The 13,336-nt window shown below is 28.5% G+C and overlaps 5 protein-coding genes across 5 annotated transcripts, besides 2 other annotated features; 2 read left to right on the top strand and 3 right to left on the bottom strand.

Moving 5' to 3' along the window:
• Positions 1-119: 119 nt before the first annotated feature.
• Positions 120-167: a mobile genetic element.
• Positions 168-2,298: 2,131 nt separating this feature from the next.
• On the top strand, positions 2,299-3,630 carry TVAGG3_0970540 (NAD+ binding; the record flags this gene model as incomplete). The annotated part of the gene is made up of 1 exon (XM_001286797.2): positions 2,386-3,477. The coding sequence occupies one exon, from the start codon at positions 2,386-2,388 to the stop codon at positions 3,475-3,477; it is 1,092 nt and encodes a 363-aa protein (XP_001286798.2).
• Positions 3,631-4,118: 488 nt separating this feature from the next.
• Positions 4,119-4,505: a mobile genetic element.
• A 691-nt stretch (positions 4,506-5,196) lies between these two features.
• On the top strand, positions 5,197-6,048 carry TVAGG3_0970520 (protein ubiquitination; the record flags this gene model as incomplete). Its single annotated transcript, XM_001305057.1, has 1 exon — positions 5,197-6,048. The coding sequence occupies one exon, from the start codon at positions 5,197-5,199 to the stop codon at positions 6,046-6,048; it is 852 nt and encodes a 283-aa protein (XP_001305058.1).
• A 4,935-nt stretch (positions 6,049-10,983) lies between these two features.
• On the bottom strand, positions 10,984-11,973 carry TVAGG3_0970510 (protein ubiquitination; the record flags this gene model as incomplete). The annotated part of the gene is made up of 1 exon (XM_001305056.2): positions 11,128-11,973. One exon carries the CDS (start codon positions 11,971-11,973, stop codon positions 11,128-11,130), a length of 846 nt encoding a protein of 281 aa, XP_001305057.1.
• Positions 11,974-12,275: 302 nt separating this feature from the next.
• On the bottom strand, positions 12,276-12,602 carry TVAGG3_0970500 (uncharacterized protein; the record flags this gene model as incomplete). Its single annotated transcript, XM_001305055.1, has 1 exon — positions 12,276-12,602. One exon carries the CDS (start codon positions 12,600-12,602, stop codon positions 12,276-12,278), a length of 327 nt encoding a protein of 108 aa, XP_001305056.1.
• A 230-nt stretch (positions 12,603-12,832) lies between these two features.
• On the bottom strand, positions 12,833-13,063 carry TVAGG3_0970490 (cellular macromolecule catabolic process; the record flags this gene model as incomplete). Its single annotated transcript, XM_001305054.1, has 1 exon — positions 12,833-13,063. The coding sequence occupies one exon, from the start codon at positions 13,061-13,063 to the stop codon at positions 12,833-12,835; it is 231 nt and encodes a 76-aa protein (XP_001305055.1).
• Between the last annotated feature and the right edge of the window lie 273 nt (positions 13,064-13,336).

Here is a 13,336-nt window from a genome sequence, read left to right as displayed (position 1 = left end):
ATACAGATTGTAGTAATCAATTAGGGAGTACAAATTCATTCTTTCATTTCTGTCGTATTGAGCAGAAAGGAAGAGATCATAACCCTAGGAAAAAAAGCCCAAATTTGTCACTTTTCATAGTACGTTAAACTCAATTCGCTCGGCGAATGCCGAGCACACGTACTCATCATTCAACATAATATTCTCATTCTTTGGTTATTATAGTGCCAGACAACACAAGATTTCAAAGAATTACTTGAGTTTTCAATTAATCTTAATCCGATTTTAGATTTATCGAGAACTCCATCATCACAATCACATACTTCAGTGCGGTAACTACAATTATCCATATACAGAAGGAAGTTCTTTTCGAACAACTCATTTGGAGTCTGTTTTGGAAAGAACTTCTTTCTGTCCGACTTAATTTCATAGTTCCTGATCAACCAAAAGACAGAAACCACACACTATCTACTTAGGAAAGGAGTTCTTTCTAAATCTTCCTTAAATTGAGATTTTACGAGAGATAACCCTTCTATTGCACTTAAAAATGAACATTTTGATATCTTTAGTATCACACATGGTCATATTAGTATTTTATCTACATGAATACATTCATCTTTCGAAGTCTCTCATTAAATGGGAGGCTTCGAAAGATGAATCGTTTTATTCATACAACTTTAAATCTCGAACACATTTAGAGAGTGAGTATATCATTTTATTCTTGTTTTGAGTTTATTCTGATTCAAAATTGCAGTGAAAACAGAAGTTCACACATCATATCTGAATGTGAGCTCATCTATACTTATACGATCTCAATACCTCCACTCTAAGCATAAGAGGTGAAGTTATATAAAAATTATCAGATGCGTTGAAGTCTCAAAAGTATTGCCTGAATGCTTGTTTCATATTTGTCCAAGTAGTTTCAATGAATAAATGTATTGTTTTTTTATAATTTCGATTTATTTTTAGAAAATATTCAATATAAACCTTTATTGTGTTATTTACATCTCATAAATTCTCTGTCTAAATCATATAAAAGCGCGTTTTACCCCTATGAATCAAGAAATTCATTCAATATTCATGGTATATTTATTAAATTTATACGATTTACTAATAATCAATATTATATCCTCATAAATAGCAATATATTTTGGTAATCTATGATAATCATATACAATATTTGAAATCAAATTTTCATTAGTTTAGGTTCCTTGTTAATAGTAAACCATTATATTTAATACTAATAATAAATCTATGTGTCGTATTGAAATTCAATAAAATTACTTATTCGGTCCAAAAAAACAAATTAGATAAATTTTTTCTTTTTTTATGTAATTTTTGTTTTTCATTTTTCTCAAGATCCTAAGTTATGTTCTAACTTTTGACATCATATCCTATCATGCTAGGCTATATATTATAGCATATCCAAAAGGCAAGGAAATCTATCAGAGAAGCCTTTTTGACCTATCGTTACCCTACCTCTTCTTCAATCTATTGGCGCATTTATTTCTACACGCCAATAAGGAAGGGAAAATTATAAGACACCATGGTGTCTTCAAAACGCTAATTTTTGATATTTTTAACAACCCTACCCAACTGACATGCCACTTTATTCAGGGAATTTATTTATCGGTGTGCAGCGTCAATATAATAAAACGAGAATATGGTCATTAAAAATCTTTAGCAATTTATAATGATTTATAGCTCTTTAGCAATTTCACGAAGCATTACTTTTTGTCATGATCAATACCAAAATAAATGCAACTATTTTTCAATCTCATATAGAACATTCTGAACATACCTCTGGCACTTAATAAGATACTGACATGCCAATTCTTAAATTTGTAATATTGGTAATTTCAATTAATAATTAGCAGAAAAGTTTAATATTTGTCAAATATCAGTAACTCTTAGGGTTTATATAATACATGTTTTTAATATAGACGTCTAAATTATCAATAAATAGAACAATTTCTTCCACTATGAAAAAGTAGTAAAAGGAATTGTTGGGGGTGGATACTTAAAGGAACAAACAGACTTGTATCAAGGGATTCTAGAAATCGATTCCAGCAAATTAAATGTAAATCAACTGTTATGGCGGGAAAAATATGAATTAACATAACAGTCAGGAAATTGAAATGAAAACGATTATGTCGAAATTTTGATTGTTGATTTATTAGATAATATTAATTACTGTCACCAAATTTTAAAATCCGATTATGTCAACGTAAATTACGATAGAAAGATTAACCGAAACAATAGAAATTTTTCGCCCTAAAAATGTAATTATTAGCAAGAGTATTAGAAAAAAATAGGTAGATGAACCTTGTTAGGAAAACTAAATTTTGACAGGCTTTGGCGGGATTATTTTGTTTTTGAGAGGAAAATAATCGTTGTAGGGTTCAAATGCTCTCCCAGAGCTTTGCCGTAATCAATGCTTTAGAAGAAGGCAAATGTCCTTGGGAAATGCTAGCTGGCCTCTTGAATCGGGATGTGGACGAAGTCAAGGCTCAGTTCCAGGCTCCAGAAGAAGATATCTGGAGACTGCTATACAGACTTGCCTCTGCAGCCGATGGGCTTCGCGCAAAGAAACCGCGTGAATATTATACAGATCTTGATCGCATCATTGACTTGATAGATAAATCACACAACATAGTTATATTATTAGGGGCGGGCGGTTCAGTAGGACCCGACTTCCGCTCTCCTGGTGGGTTGTATGACTCAATTGCCAAAGATGGAGTCTTTGATGACCCTTGCAAAGTCTTCGATAATCAGTATTTCGAGGAAGATCCTTCTATCTTCTGGCGCTATGCTCATACAATATTCCCATCTGCCAATCCCCAACATTCTGGCTCCCACATCTTTATAGAAATGCTAGAACAAAAAGGAAAACTCCTTCGTGTCTATTCCCAGAACGTAGATACACTAGAAAAAGGCATTCCAGATGAAAAGCTTGTTTGTGTTCATGGTTCCTGGCGCGAATGCCGTTGCATGCAATGCGGATTAGTTCAATCCATCGAAGATCTCAGACCCAGCGTTGAACAGAGGGTTGTTCCGCAATGCAAACAATGTGGCGGCCCAATCAAGCCCGGAATCGTCTTCTTTGAACAACCAACCAATTTGGACGAGAAACAAGCATTTGCAGATGCCGAACAAGCGGACCTTTTAATTGTCATAGGAACATCATTAAGAGTTGCACCAATTTCTGAACTCCCAGACTTAATGTCAAGTGTTCCTTCGATTTTAATCAATCGTGCACCAGTTACAACGAACTTTAATGCTCAGTTCCTCGGTGAATGCGATGATATTGTTCAAATGCTTGAATCAGAGCTCGGATGGATTGAAAACAAAAGAATTTCTTCAAAAGATTCTGTTTTCTTCCCTCCAAACAATTTTGTTATAGAGTCAAATAGTGAATTGGGAACAAGGATCATCGAAACATCGAGAAACAAGTTCCTTGCTACTTCTTTCACAATTGACGTAAGCGATACAGAATAATATGTATATGTTGCATGCGAAGTAGTGTCAACGATAGAAATTGAGATCCTATTAATCGTCGAGGAAGTACGATTATTTTTTGGGCGAAAAAGTATCTTAAAATATGATTATTAATATGTTTTTAAAATAAAAAATTTGAAAGTTAATTTGAGATTCTCATATAATTTTTTGAATGAAAAAAATAAATATAGTCTATATGAGTTTTTGAATAATCACACTTGAGATATATCTAAAAAATAATTAAAAATAGAGTTTGAGAAGACTTTTCAAGGTGTAATGAAAAGTGTGATATAGAAAATAATTATAGATATTTTAATTTTATATATTGTGCTAAGCATTATATTAAATTTTTAGGAAAAACACTTTTCATAAGTATTCAATATTTGAAAATACGCTCCAAAAAAGAATAGATTCTTTTATATTCGCTTATATAAAAAGAGACTCTCTATCAGATGCGAATGCCTGAATTCAGCACCTCTGATAGAGAGTTTCCTCTTATATAAGCAAATCTTTTTCATTCGTTTTTGTTAATATAAAAACATCAAAATCTACCAATATGAGAAATTAAACCCTGCGAGACACCAGTCTAGAACTGGCACTTCGCAGGGTTGAATTTCTCTTGACAAAATACAATAATCAAATGCTCCAAAGTTTTCAAATTTTTATTAGGAATAGGAGCCTACAAAGCACTGATTATATATCAGTGCCTGGTAGGCTCCTATTCCTTCTCTAAATGGGAGAAACTTTGTTTGAATAAGATAACATGCGAACAAAGTTTCTCCCATTTAGAGTGGGATTTTGAGGGTGGGAGGTACATAGATAGACTATGTATCTCTCACCCTCCAATTCCCTCGGGAAAGTTCGAAAACTTTGGTGCAATCAGCAACGATTGCACCAAAGTTTTTGCGTTTAATTGAAGGAATTGCTCTTTATGATATATACAGTTACAATGCATATATCATAAGGAGCAATTCCTTCCAGATATCTGGCAAACTTACTCGCAATGGTTCACAATTGCGAACAAGTTTGGTCATTTGTCAAGAGAAATTAAACCCTGCGAAGCGCCAGTTCTAGACTGGCACCTCGCAGGGTTTAATTTCTCATATTGGTAGCTTTTTATGTTTTTATATTAACAATAACTCATGAAAAAGATCCGCTTATATAAGAGGAAACTCTCTATCAGAGGTGCTGAATTCATGCATTCGCATCTGATCGAGAGTTTCCTTTTATATAAGCAAATATAAGAGAATCTATTTTTTTTTGGACCGTATTCTCAAATATTGAATACTTATGAAAAGTATTTTTTTCTAAAAATCTCAGAATATATTTACAATAGTAAAATAAATAAGATATTTAAATTTATTTTTAAATGCTTTTTTTATATGAGATTCTCAAAAGTTATATCAAAAGTCTGTTTTTTCTAAAATCTAATATCACAATCTATTTCTCATTTTAAGTACATCTTAATTCATTTTATTTTCTATATTTTTTCAATATTTTTTGGGGAATTGTGTTGCTTCCCCGACGATAAAATTGAGAGGTTTACACATTGACACTACTTAGCATGCAACAGTTTTAGCATCCAAAAAGTTAATAAAATTGAATTCATCTTGATTAATTGTAATAACAATCGTAATTTATAATGGCATTTTTTACATAAAAAATTTTCCAAAAGTTACATCACATTTTTCCACTTTTTGAATTAAAATTGTTAAAAATATGACAAGTTCTGAGCAGCATTCTCATGAAAATGAACTGAATTTTATGGGATTACAGCCTACAGAGGTATTCAAATACCCTGATCAGGCTTCAAAAACAATATGGAGTGTCAATTCGAATAATCTTTTGCAAGTATCTTCAGAAATTATAGATCTTATTAAAAATAACAAAATATCTGTCCAATTGGCATTTTATTTGATTGATATTTTTTCAACAATTCGTGTTAAAGATATTGAAACTTTTTCAGAATTTTATCAAAAGCTGTCCAACGAATTTTCATTCATCATCAAACCTAAAAATGATAAATTATCATCTCTTTTATATTATAAAGGCATCAAATTCGAAAATTTCGAACCTAAATTTACACAAGAAGAAATTCTGAATTTATATTCAACAGATTCTCCATTATACTACATTTCATTTGATAAAGTTGATGATCTCAAAAATAAGTTCCCAAATCTTGATCTTAATCATAAAATTAATGATGAAATCACTCCTCTTGATTGTTCAATCAAATACGGCTCAGAATTATGTTTCAATTACTTGAAGAACATGGGAGCTGATTATACTGAAAAATCTGCAAAGTTTTCTGTTCAAGGAGGAAATAATAACATATTTATGCAAATGATAGAAGATGATGAATCATTCGACAATATGATTAATACAGCATTGAATCATCATAACTATGAAATTGCTGAGTATCTCCATTCGAATTTTCGACAAAAGCCTGATTCATTTACGAAAAGCTTGTATTTCGGAAATTATGATGTCGTATCATATTTATATTCTAATGGTGCCGATTTCAAAGAGTATTATATTTTCTTTATTTCCGTACCTCTCAATATTTTATAAAATTCAATTTCTTTACACATCGACCATTATTTTATGATGTTCGCTATATATTAATGAATGTCCCCTAAGTCTCGTAATCAGAATGAACTCAATTGAAATTCTTAGATTAATATTCGAAAAAGGCGTAGATGTCAACGAGAAACTTATTTATCATTGCTTTATTTCATTCTCTAGCTTCTAATATCAATCAATATTTCATATAATTTTCTTTCATTTGAAATCTATCATTGCATTATGACATTCTCTTTCTTTTTTTTTTTTTTTGTCTTTCAATGTCGCATTCCATTATATTTCTATTTATATTTATCAATATTATATAAAATTCTTTTTCATATCATATTTATTATGTGCTTCTGACATTATCTCGATTTTAATGAATCTCTTCTCACTATTGCAATCAAAGCAATCTCAATTGAAGTTGTTAGGTTCTTAGTTGAACAAGGTGCAGATGTAAATTTGAAATGTTTTGTCTTTCTTTTAATATCTTTAATTATTTTATCAAATAAGGTAGTCACAAAATCTAAGTAGTGAGGCTCTCAAAAATTGAACCGTACTCCATACAAAATTTGTGTACCCTCACTACTTAGATTTTGTGGCCTTCAATTGAGAGGTTAGTTTTGATAGAGCACGTTATAAAATTAAAAGGGAAAAATAAATAAAATTTAAACATTTAATTATATATAATGTAAGGAGTGTAATTCCAAATTTTCTAAAAACTATTCAAATTTGAGCATTTTTTTGGAAATAGTAAATCTAATATGTACATCTAATAACAACATGATTCATCACCTTTTCAAGCTCTGCAGTCAATTTTTTGAAATTTGATTGAAATAAATGTAGCAAAAATTACATTTCATTAGGGAATATATGAGTTTCTCTGGAAACAGGCTGATAAATTTTAAATTTTGTCCAATCAACATGAATGCATTGAGAAATTTGGATTGATTTTCTGGTAGAATCTGGAACAATTCAACCATGTATAAATGGATCATGTAATCATCATGAAATGTTAGTGTTAGAGTTCAAAAGAAACAGAATGAGTGGAAATCAAACACAATCTGAATAATTTTAAACGTATACAATCTTTAAGTTTGTATTTTGAATTCTACATATATGATTGTGTAATTCGTTCTTTCAAATTTTCGGATTCAGGCATGTTTGATAAAATTCATTCCCAAAAACGTCAATTAACAATTAAATTTAGTGTATTTTAAATATATATACGTATTATATTTTATAAATTATATTAAATTCGCAAAATTTTAAGTTTTAAACAAAAATAAAAAATGTTCAAAATATGAAATTATGCATAGGATATTAAAATTTACATTTTAGCAATTTTTTTGAATTGCTTTCAATTTTCATATTGAAATTTTTAAGAATTTTTTCTGAAATAATAAGCAAGAATATCAACCTAAATAATATTAAATTCCATGCGTTAATTTCCCCTCAAAAGTCATTGACCGCCTCTTAATCTAGATTTTGTGAGTACTTTACATAATATTTTCATTTCAATCATTAAAGTATTACATTCTCTTTCTTTTTATATTAATAATTGTTTTATATCATTATATTTCTTGTCATATCAAACATTGTTTTATTTAATTTGTTTTCTTTTGAAACACATCATTGTTTTATAGAATTATTTTTGTTTTTATATTAATTGTTGTTTTATGAAATTATCTTTCATTCCATTTCATCCATTGGATTATAAAATTCCTTATGTTTAAAAATTAATTGCTGTTTTATGGAATTCTTCTTCACTTATTCTCCATCATTGTTGTATTACATTATTTTTCATGCCATATCTATCAATGTTTTATAAAATTATCTTTCTTTTAAGATATATCATTGCTTTTTGAAATTTTTTTAATACTTTTGATGTCCCACTCAGTATTGCAATCAAAAATAAATCAATTGAAATCGTTAGATTCCTAGTTGAGCATGGTTCTGATGTCAATATGAGACTCTTTGTTTTTCATTTCATGTTTATCATTATTAAATTTTATTCACTTTCATTACATATCTATTATTGATCAATGATATTCTATTTCTTTTCATATTCATCAATATTTTAGGGAATTTTCTTTTATTTAATGTTGATCATTGTTTTATGAAATTTCAATACAATTTATATCAACTATTGCTTAATTGCATTATATTTCTTTTCTTGTCTCTCAATGTTTTATGAAATTCACTGTTGTTTTATTGTATTTTCATTCTTTTGATATTTCTCATTGTTTTATGATATTCTTTTGATTTTTATGATGTTCCACTAAGTATTGCAATCAAAGCTAATTCATTTGAAATTGTCACCCTCTTAATTGAATATGGTGCAGATATAAACGTGAAACTTCTTTTCTTTCTTTTAATGTCTATTATTATTTTATAGCATTCTTTCGAACTACATTTTTATCATTATTATATGACATTCACTTTCCATTTATATTTATCATTGTTTGATGAAATTTTCTTTCTAATAATATTTGTCAAATTTTAATGAAGTTCTCTCTATTTTAATGATTGTCCTCTAACTTATGCAATCAAAGCGAATTCAATAGAAATTGTTACCTTCTTAGTTGAACATGGTGCTGATGTAAACCTGAAGCTTATTCTTTTATTCTTCATATCTATCATTGTTTTATAATATTTTCTTTCTTTTCCTATCAATAATTGTTTTATGAAATTATCTTTTTATTATCAAATATCCGCTGAATGTTGCAATTGAACAATCTTCAGGCGATATTGAACAATATCTAGTTGAGCATGGAGCTGAAATATACAAACCAAAGAAATGCTACATTGCATAGGTAAAAGTTTTAAGGATTAAATACCCATTATTGAAAAAGCATTCTGTTTTTATATGTTATTAATATTGACAATTTCACAAAATAGGTTGGAGATAATTGTTTGAAATTTTGCAACTAATAAAAGGAAAATCATAGTGTGAGTTTTGGAATTTTCAATAACTGATCATAGTGTGTATGAAATAACTGAGTGGTTTGAGATTTGACTGTTATCCATTCGAAATAATATTTTTAATTTGGTAAATATTTTGTTTTCCTACAAATGCAAAAAAAGGTGTAAAAACGATTATTTTGAATTCAATTTGTACATTTTTGCGCATTTAAAAATTTATCCGCTTAATGTAGCCAAAATTTGATATTTTTTGCGTGTGAATTTGTTGGATTTGATTGTTTAAATAATAGTCAAATGTGAAATTTTCAAATGCGCAAAAATTTGCAGATTCAATTTTCTATAATCGTTTTTGCGCATTTTTTGCACCACATGTAATCAATTTGAGATACAACCTATTGATTTATCAAGTTTTCACAGTTCCAAGCATAGTATCATATCATATAATATTTAAAGATACCACAAAACTATACATTTATCATTTTTTCATTTTCATATTCTTTTGTTTTTGCAATTTCCTCCGATTTTAAAGATCTCTCACTGTTCATATTCTCATATATCTGAAAATTCATATTTCACTATTCTCATGCAATAAGTTTTGATTTTATTCGAAATCTTTTAAAGTAGATTTAGCATAATTTCTCAACCATATTTTCTGATAATGTGGGTACTGTGTAAAATTTTTCTAGAATTTTTGGTATGCAAATCATGTTTTGATTCGAGGGTGGTCCGGCAATGTAGGTATGTATATTAAATTATTATGAGATGTTTATTATTAAATAATAACAACATTACTATATCTTTTTTTCAATATTGAATAATGCTATTGGAAAAAGAATTATTAGACAATTGTAGCACCATGTTCAACTAAGAAATTGAAAATATTTGTTGCTTCAATTTTGATGGCAATGCTAAGAGGACTTATATTAATAGCGAGCGAATTTCATAAAATAATGATAATTATGAAGAGAATGATAATGTCATAAAGCAATGATAAATATGAAAAGAAAGAGAATTATGTAAAAAAATTTAAAATATGAAAAGAAATATAATTTTTTAAAACAATAATAAATATGAAAAGAAAGAGAATGAAATAAAATAATGGTAAATATTATAAGAAAGAGAATGTTATATAACAATGATAAAAATGAAAAGAAAGAGAATGTAATAAAACAATGATTAACATGAAAAGAAAGAGAATGCCATTTAACAATGATAAAAATGAAAAGAAAGAGAATTATTTAAAACAATGATAAATATGAAAAGAAAGAAAATGCCATAAAACAATGATAAATATTATAAGAATAAGAATGTCATTAAAGAATGATTAATACGAAAATAAAAAGGATTTTTTAAAACAATGATAAATACGAAAATAAAGAAAATTTTTTAAAATAATGATAAATATGAAAAGAAAATGAATGCCATAAAACAATTATTAATATGAAAAGAAAGAGAATCCAATAAAACAATGATTAACATGAAAAGAAAGAAAATGCCATAAAAAAATGATAAATATGAAAAGAAAAAGAATAAGTTTCTTGTTAACATATGCACCATGTTCAACTAGGAATTGGACGATTTCTATTGATTTCGTATTGATAGCAATACTAAGAGGGCATTCATTAATATCGAGCGAATTTCATTAAATAATGATAAATATGATGAGAAAGAGAATCCAATAAAGCAATGATAAATTTAAAAAGAAAGAGAATCCAATAAAACATTGATTAATATGAAAAGAAAGATAATGAAATAAAGCAATGATAAATATGATAAGAAAGAGAATTCTATCAAGCAATGATAAATATGATAAGAAAGAGAATATTATTAAACAATGTTAAATATGAAAAGAAAGAGAATGACATATAACAATGATTAACATGAAAAGAAAGAGAATGTCATTAAACAATGATGAATATGAAAAGATAGAGAATTATTTAAAACAATGTTAAATATGAAAAGAAAGAAAATGCTGTAAAACAATGATAAATATTATAAGAATAAGAATGTCATTAAACAATGATTAATATGAAAAGAAATAGAATGTCATTAAACAATGATAAATATGATAAAAAAGAGAATGTAATAAAGCAATGACAAATACTAAAAGAAAGAGAATGCAATAAAGCAATGACAAATACGAAAAGAAAGAGAATTTTATTAACCAATGATAAATATGGAAAGAAAGAGATTATAAATTTTGTTGATATTCCATCCATTAGAAAGTAAATGAGATACAATATCATAATTTCCGAAATGCATACTTTCTGCTATTGAATTGAAAGGTTGTATAAAATTTGATCTAAGATACTCAGCAATTTCATAGTTTCGATAATTCAATGCTGTATTAATCATGTTTTTAAATAATTTACCATCGTCTATCATTTGCATAAAGATCTCTTTATTTCCACCTTGAAGAGCATATTTTTCGGATTCATCTGTGTATTGCGCTCCTAAATTTTTCAAGTAATTGAAACACAATTCTGATCCATATTTAATTGCACAATCAAGCGGTGTGATATCATTAATTTTCTTTTCAAGATCAAGATTTGGGAATTTATTCTTAAGATCATTAACTTTATCCCATGCAATATAGTATAAAGGAGATTCTGTTGAAAATAAATTGAGAATTTCTTCTTCTGTCATGAAAGCTTTGAAGCTTTCAAATTTGAGGCCTTTATAATATAATAATGCTGCCAAATTCAAATTTTTCGGCTGGATGATGCATGAAAATTCGTTTGATATCTTTTGATAAAGTTCTGAATATAATTTGATTTCTTTAACACGAATTTGTGAAATAATATCAATCAAATAAAGTGCCATTTGGACAGATATTTTGTTTGTTGTTATTAATTCGATAATTTGTGAAGTTATTTGTAAAATATTATTGGAATTGACGCTCCAAATAATTTTTGATGTTTGATCTGGGTATTCGAATACTTTAATTGGCTTGATGTCACTGAAAATGCCCGAATTTTCATTTTTTTGCTGCTCTGAACTTGACATGCTTTTTTAAAAAATTTAGTTGGGGCACTTTTGGCCTAACAACTCAAAGATGATCATCTTTATGATTTTTAGGATTAATAAATGATGTAGATATTAGATATACCCTTAGTTTCCATGAATTTCCGAAAATTTATTGATGAAGTCAAAATATGCTTTTGTATAGTCCATATGCTGATTTTAACGACATAAAAACATGTTTTTTGATAACCATTGAGAATTGAAATAAAATTTAAATTGTTAATATCTCATAACATAAATGTTAGCCAAGCTTATGCATGCTGTTATCATAGTTCGCTATTATACTAAGGATATGGGTTCAGTTTCTTCGGCTTCTCCATTGAGGAAGTTATCCAGAAGCCCCACTCTTTAACAACGTTACCCAGCGCTTCAACCGCTCCTTCTTCTGGAAGTGCCTTCAGCCTGAAACAATCCCAGTTACACCAAAGGTTGCTGAAGTCCTTACTGCTAACTTCAAGTCTGTCGAGAAGTTCAAGGAGACATTCACAGCAAAGGCTTCTATAGTCTTCGGCTCCAGCTGGTGCCTTCTTTACAAGAACAAGGATGACAACGCCCTTAGCCCAGTCAAGGATGTCCACAAGCGACTCCTCACAGTCGACATTTGGGAGCATGCCTGGTACATCGGCTACGAGAACAGAAAGGCTGAGTACTTCAAGAACTTCTGGAACTATGAGCGGAACATGTTAAAAGCCGGTATTTGAGTGAAATCGTATTAATTCTAAGGTCAAATTTCTTGTTACAACACCTTTAAAGCTTTAAGTATATTAATTAATTGAAAGAATAACAGTAAAAATAGTAAAAAATCATCGAATTATTAATAAACATACAAACAATTTTTTATTTAGAAACCGGTCATGCGTATAATGAGATGAATAGTATCATTCCTCTTTAATGAATAGTCCTGGATTGTTGAACCATTAATAAGACGCATTCCGGAATAAATTAAATCTTGCTGATTTAATGGAACACCTTCTTGGGCTTGAATCTTTGCTTTAATATCTTCAACTCTGTCGTAATTGTCTATTTCATATGCTACTGGATTTCCAATGATCTTCTTGATGAGAACTTGCATTAAATAAAAATGAATTGATAAAAAACGGAATTTCAATTTTTCCTTAATTTTTGTGAAATTTTAATGAATAATGAATGTATTTTAATTGATCTATATTTCCTAAAAATACATCATTTTTGCTAAAAATTTTTCCACTTTTGAAATATCAGAGGTAGGGCAACGATAGGTCAAAAAGGCTTCTCTGATAGATTTCCTTGCCTTTTGGATATGCTATAATATATAGCCTAGCATGATAGGATATGATGTCAAAAGTTAGAACATAACTTAGGATCT

The sequence above is a fragment of the Trichomonas vaginalis genome, chromosome I (genome assembly GCF_026262505.1).
Source record: "Trichomonas vaginalis G3 chromosome I, whole genome shotgun sequence".
Taxonomy (NCBI): Eukaryota; Parabasalia; order Trichomonadida; family Trichomonadidae; genus Trichomonas; species Trichomonas vaginalis.
This window is presented reverse-complemented; position numbering and strand designations above follow the sequence as displayed.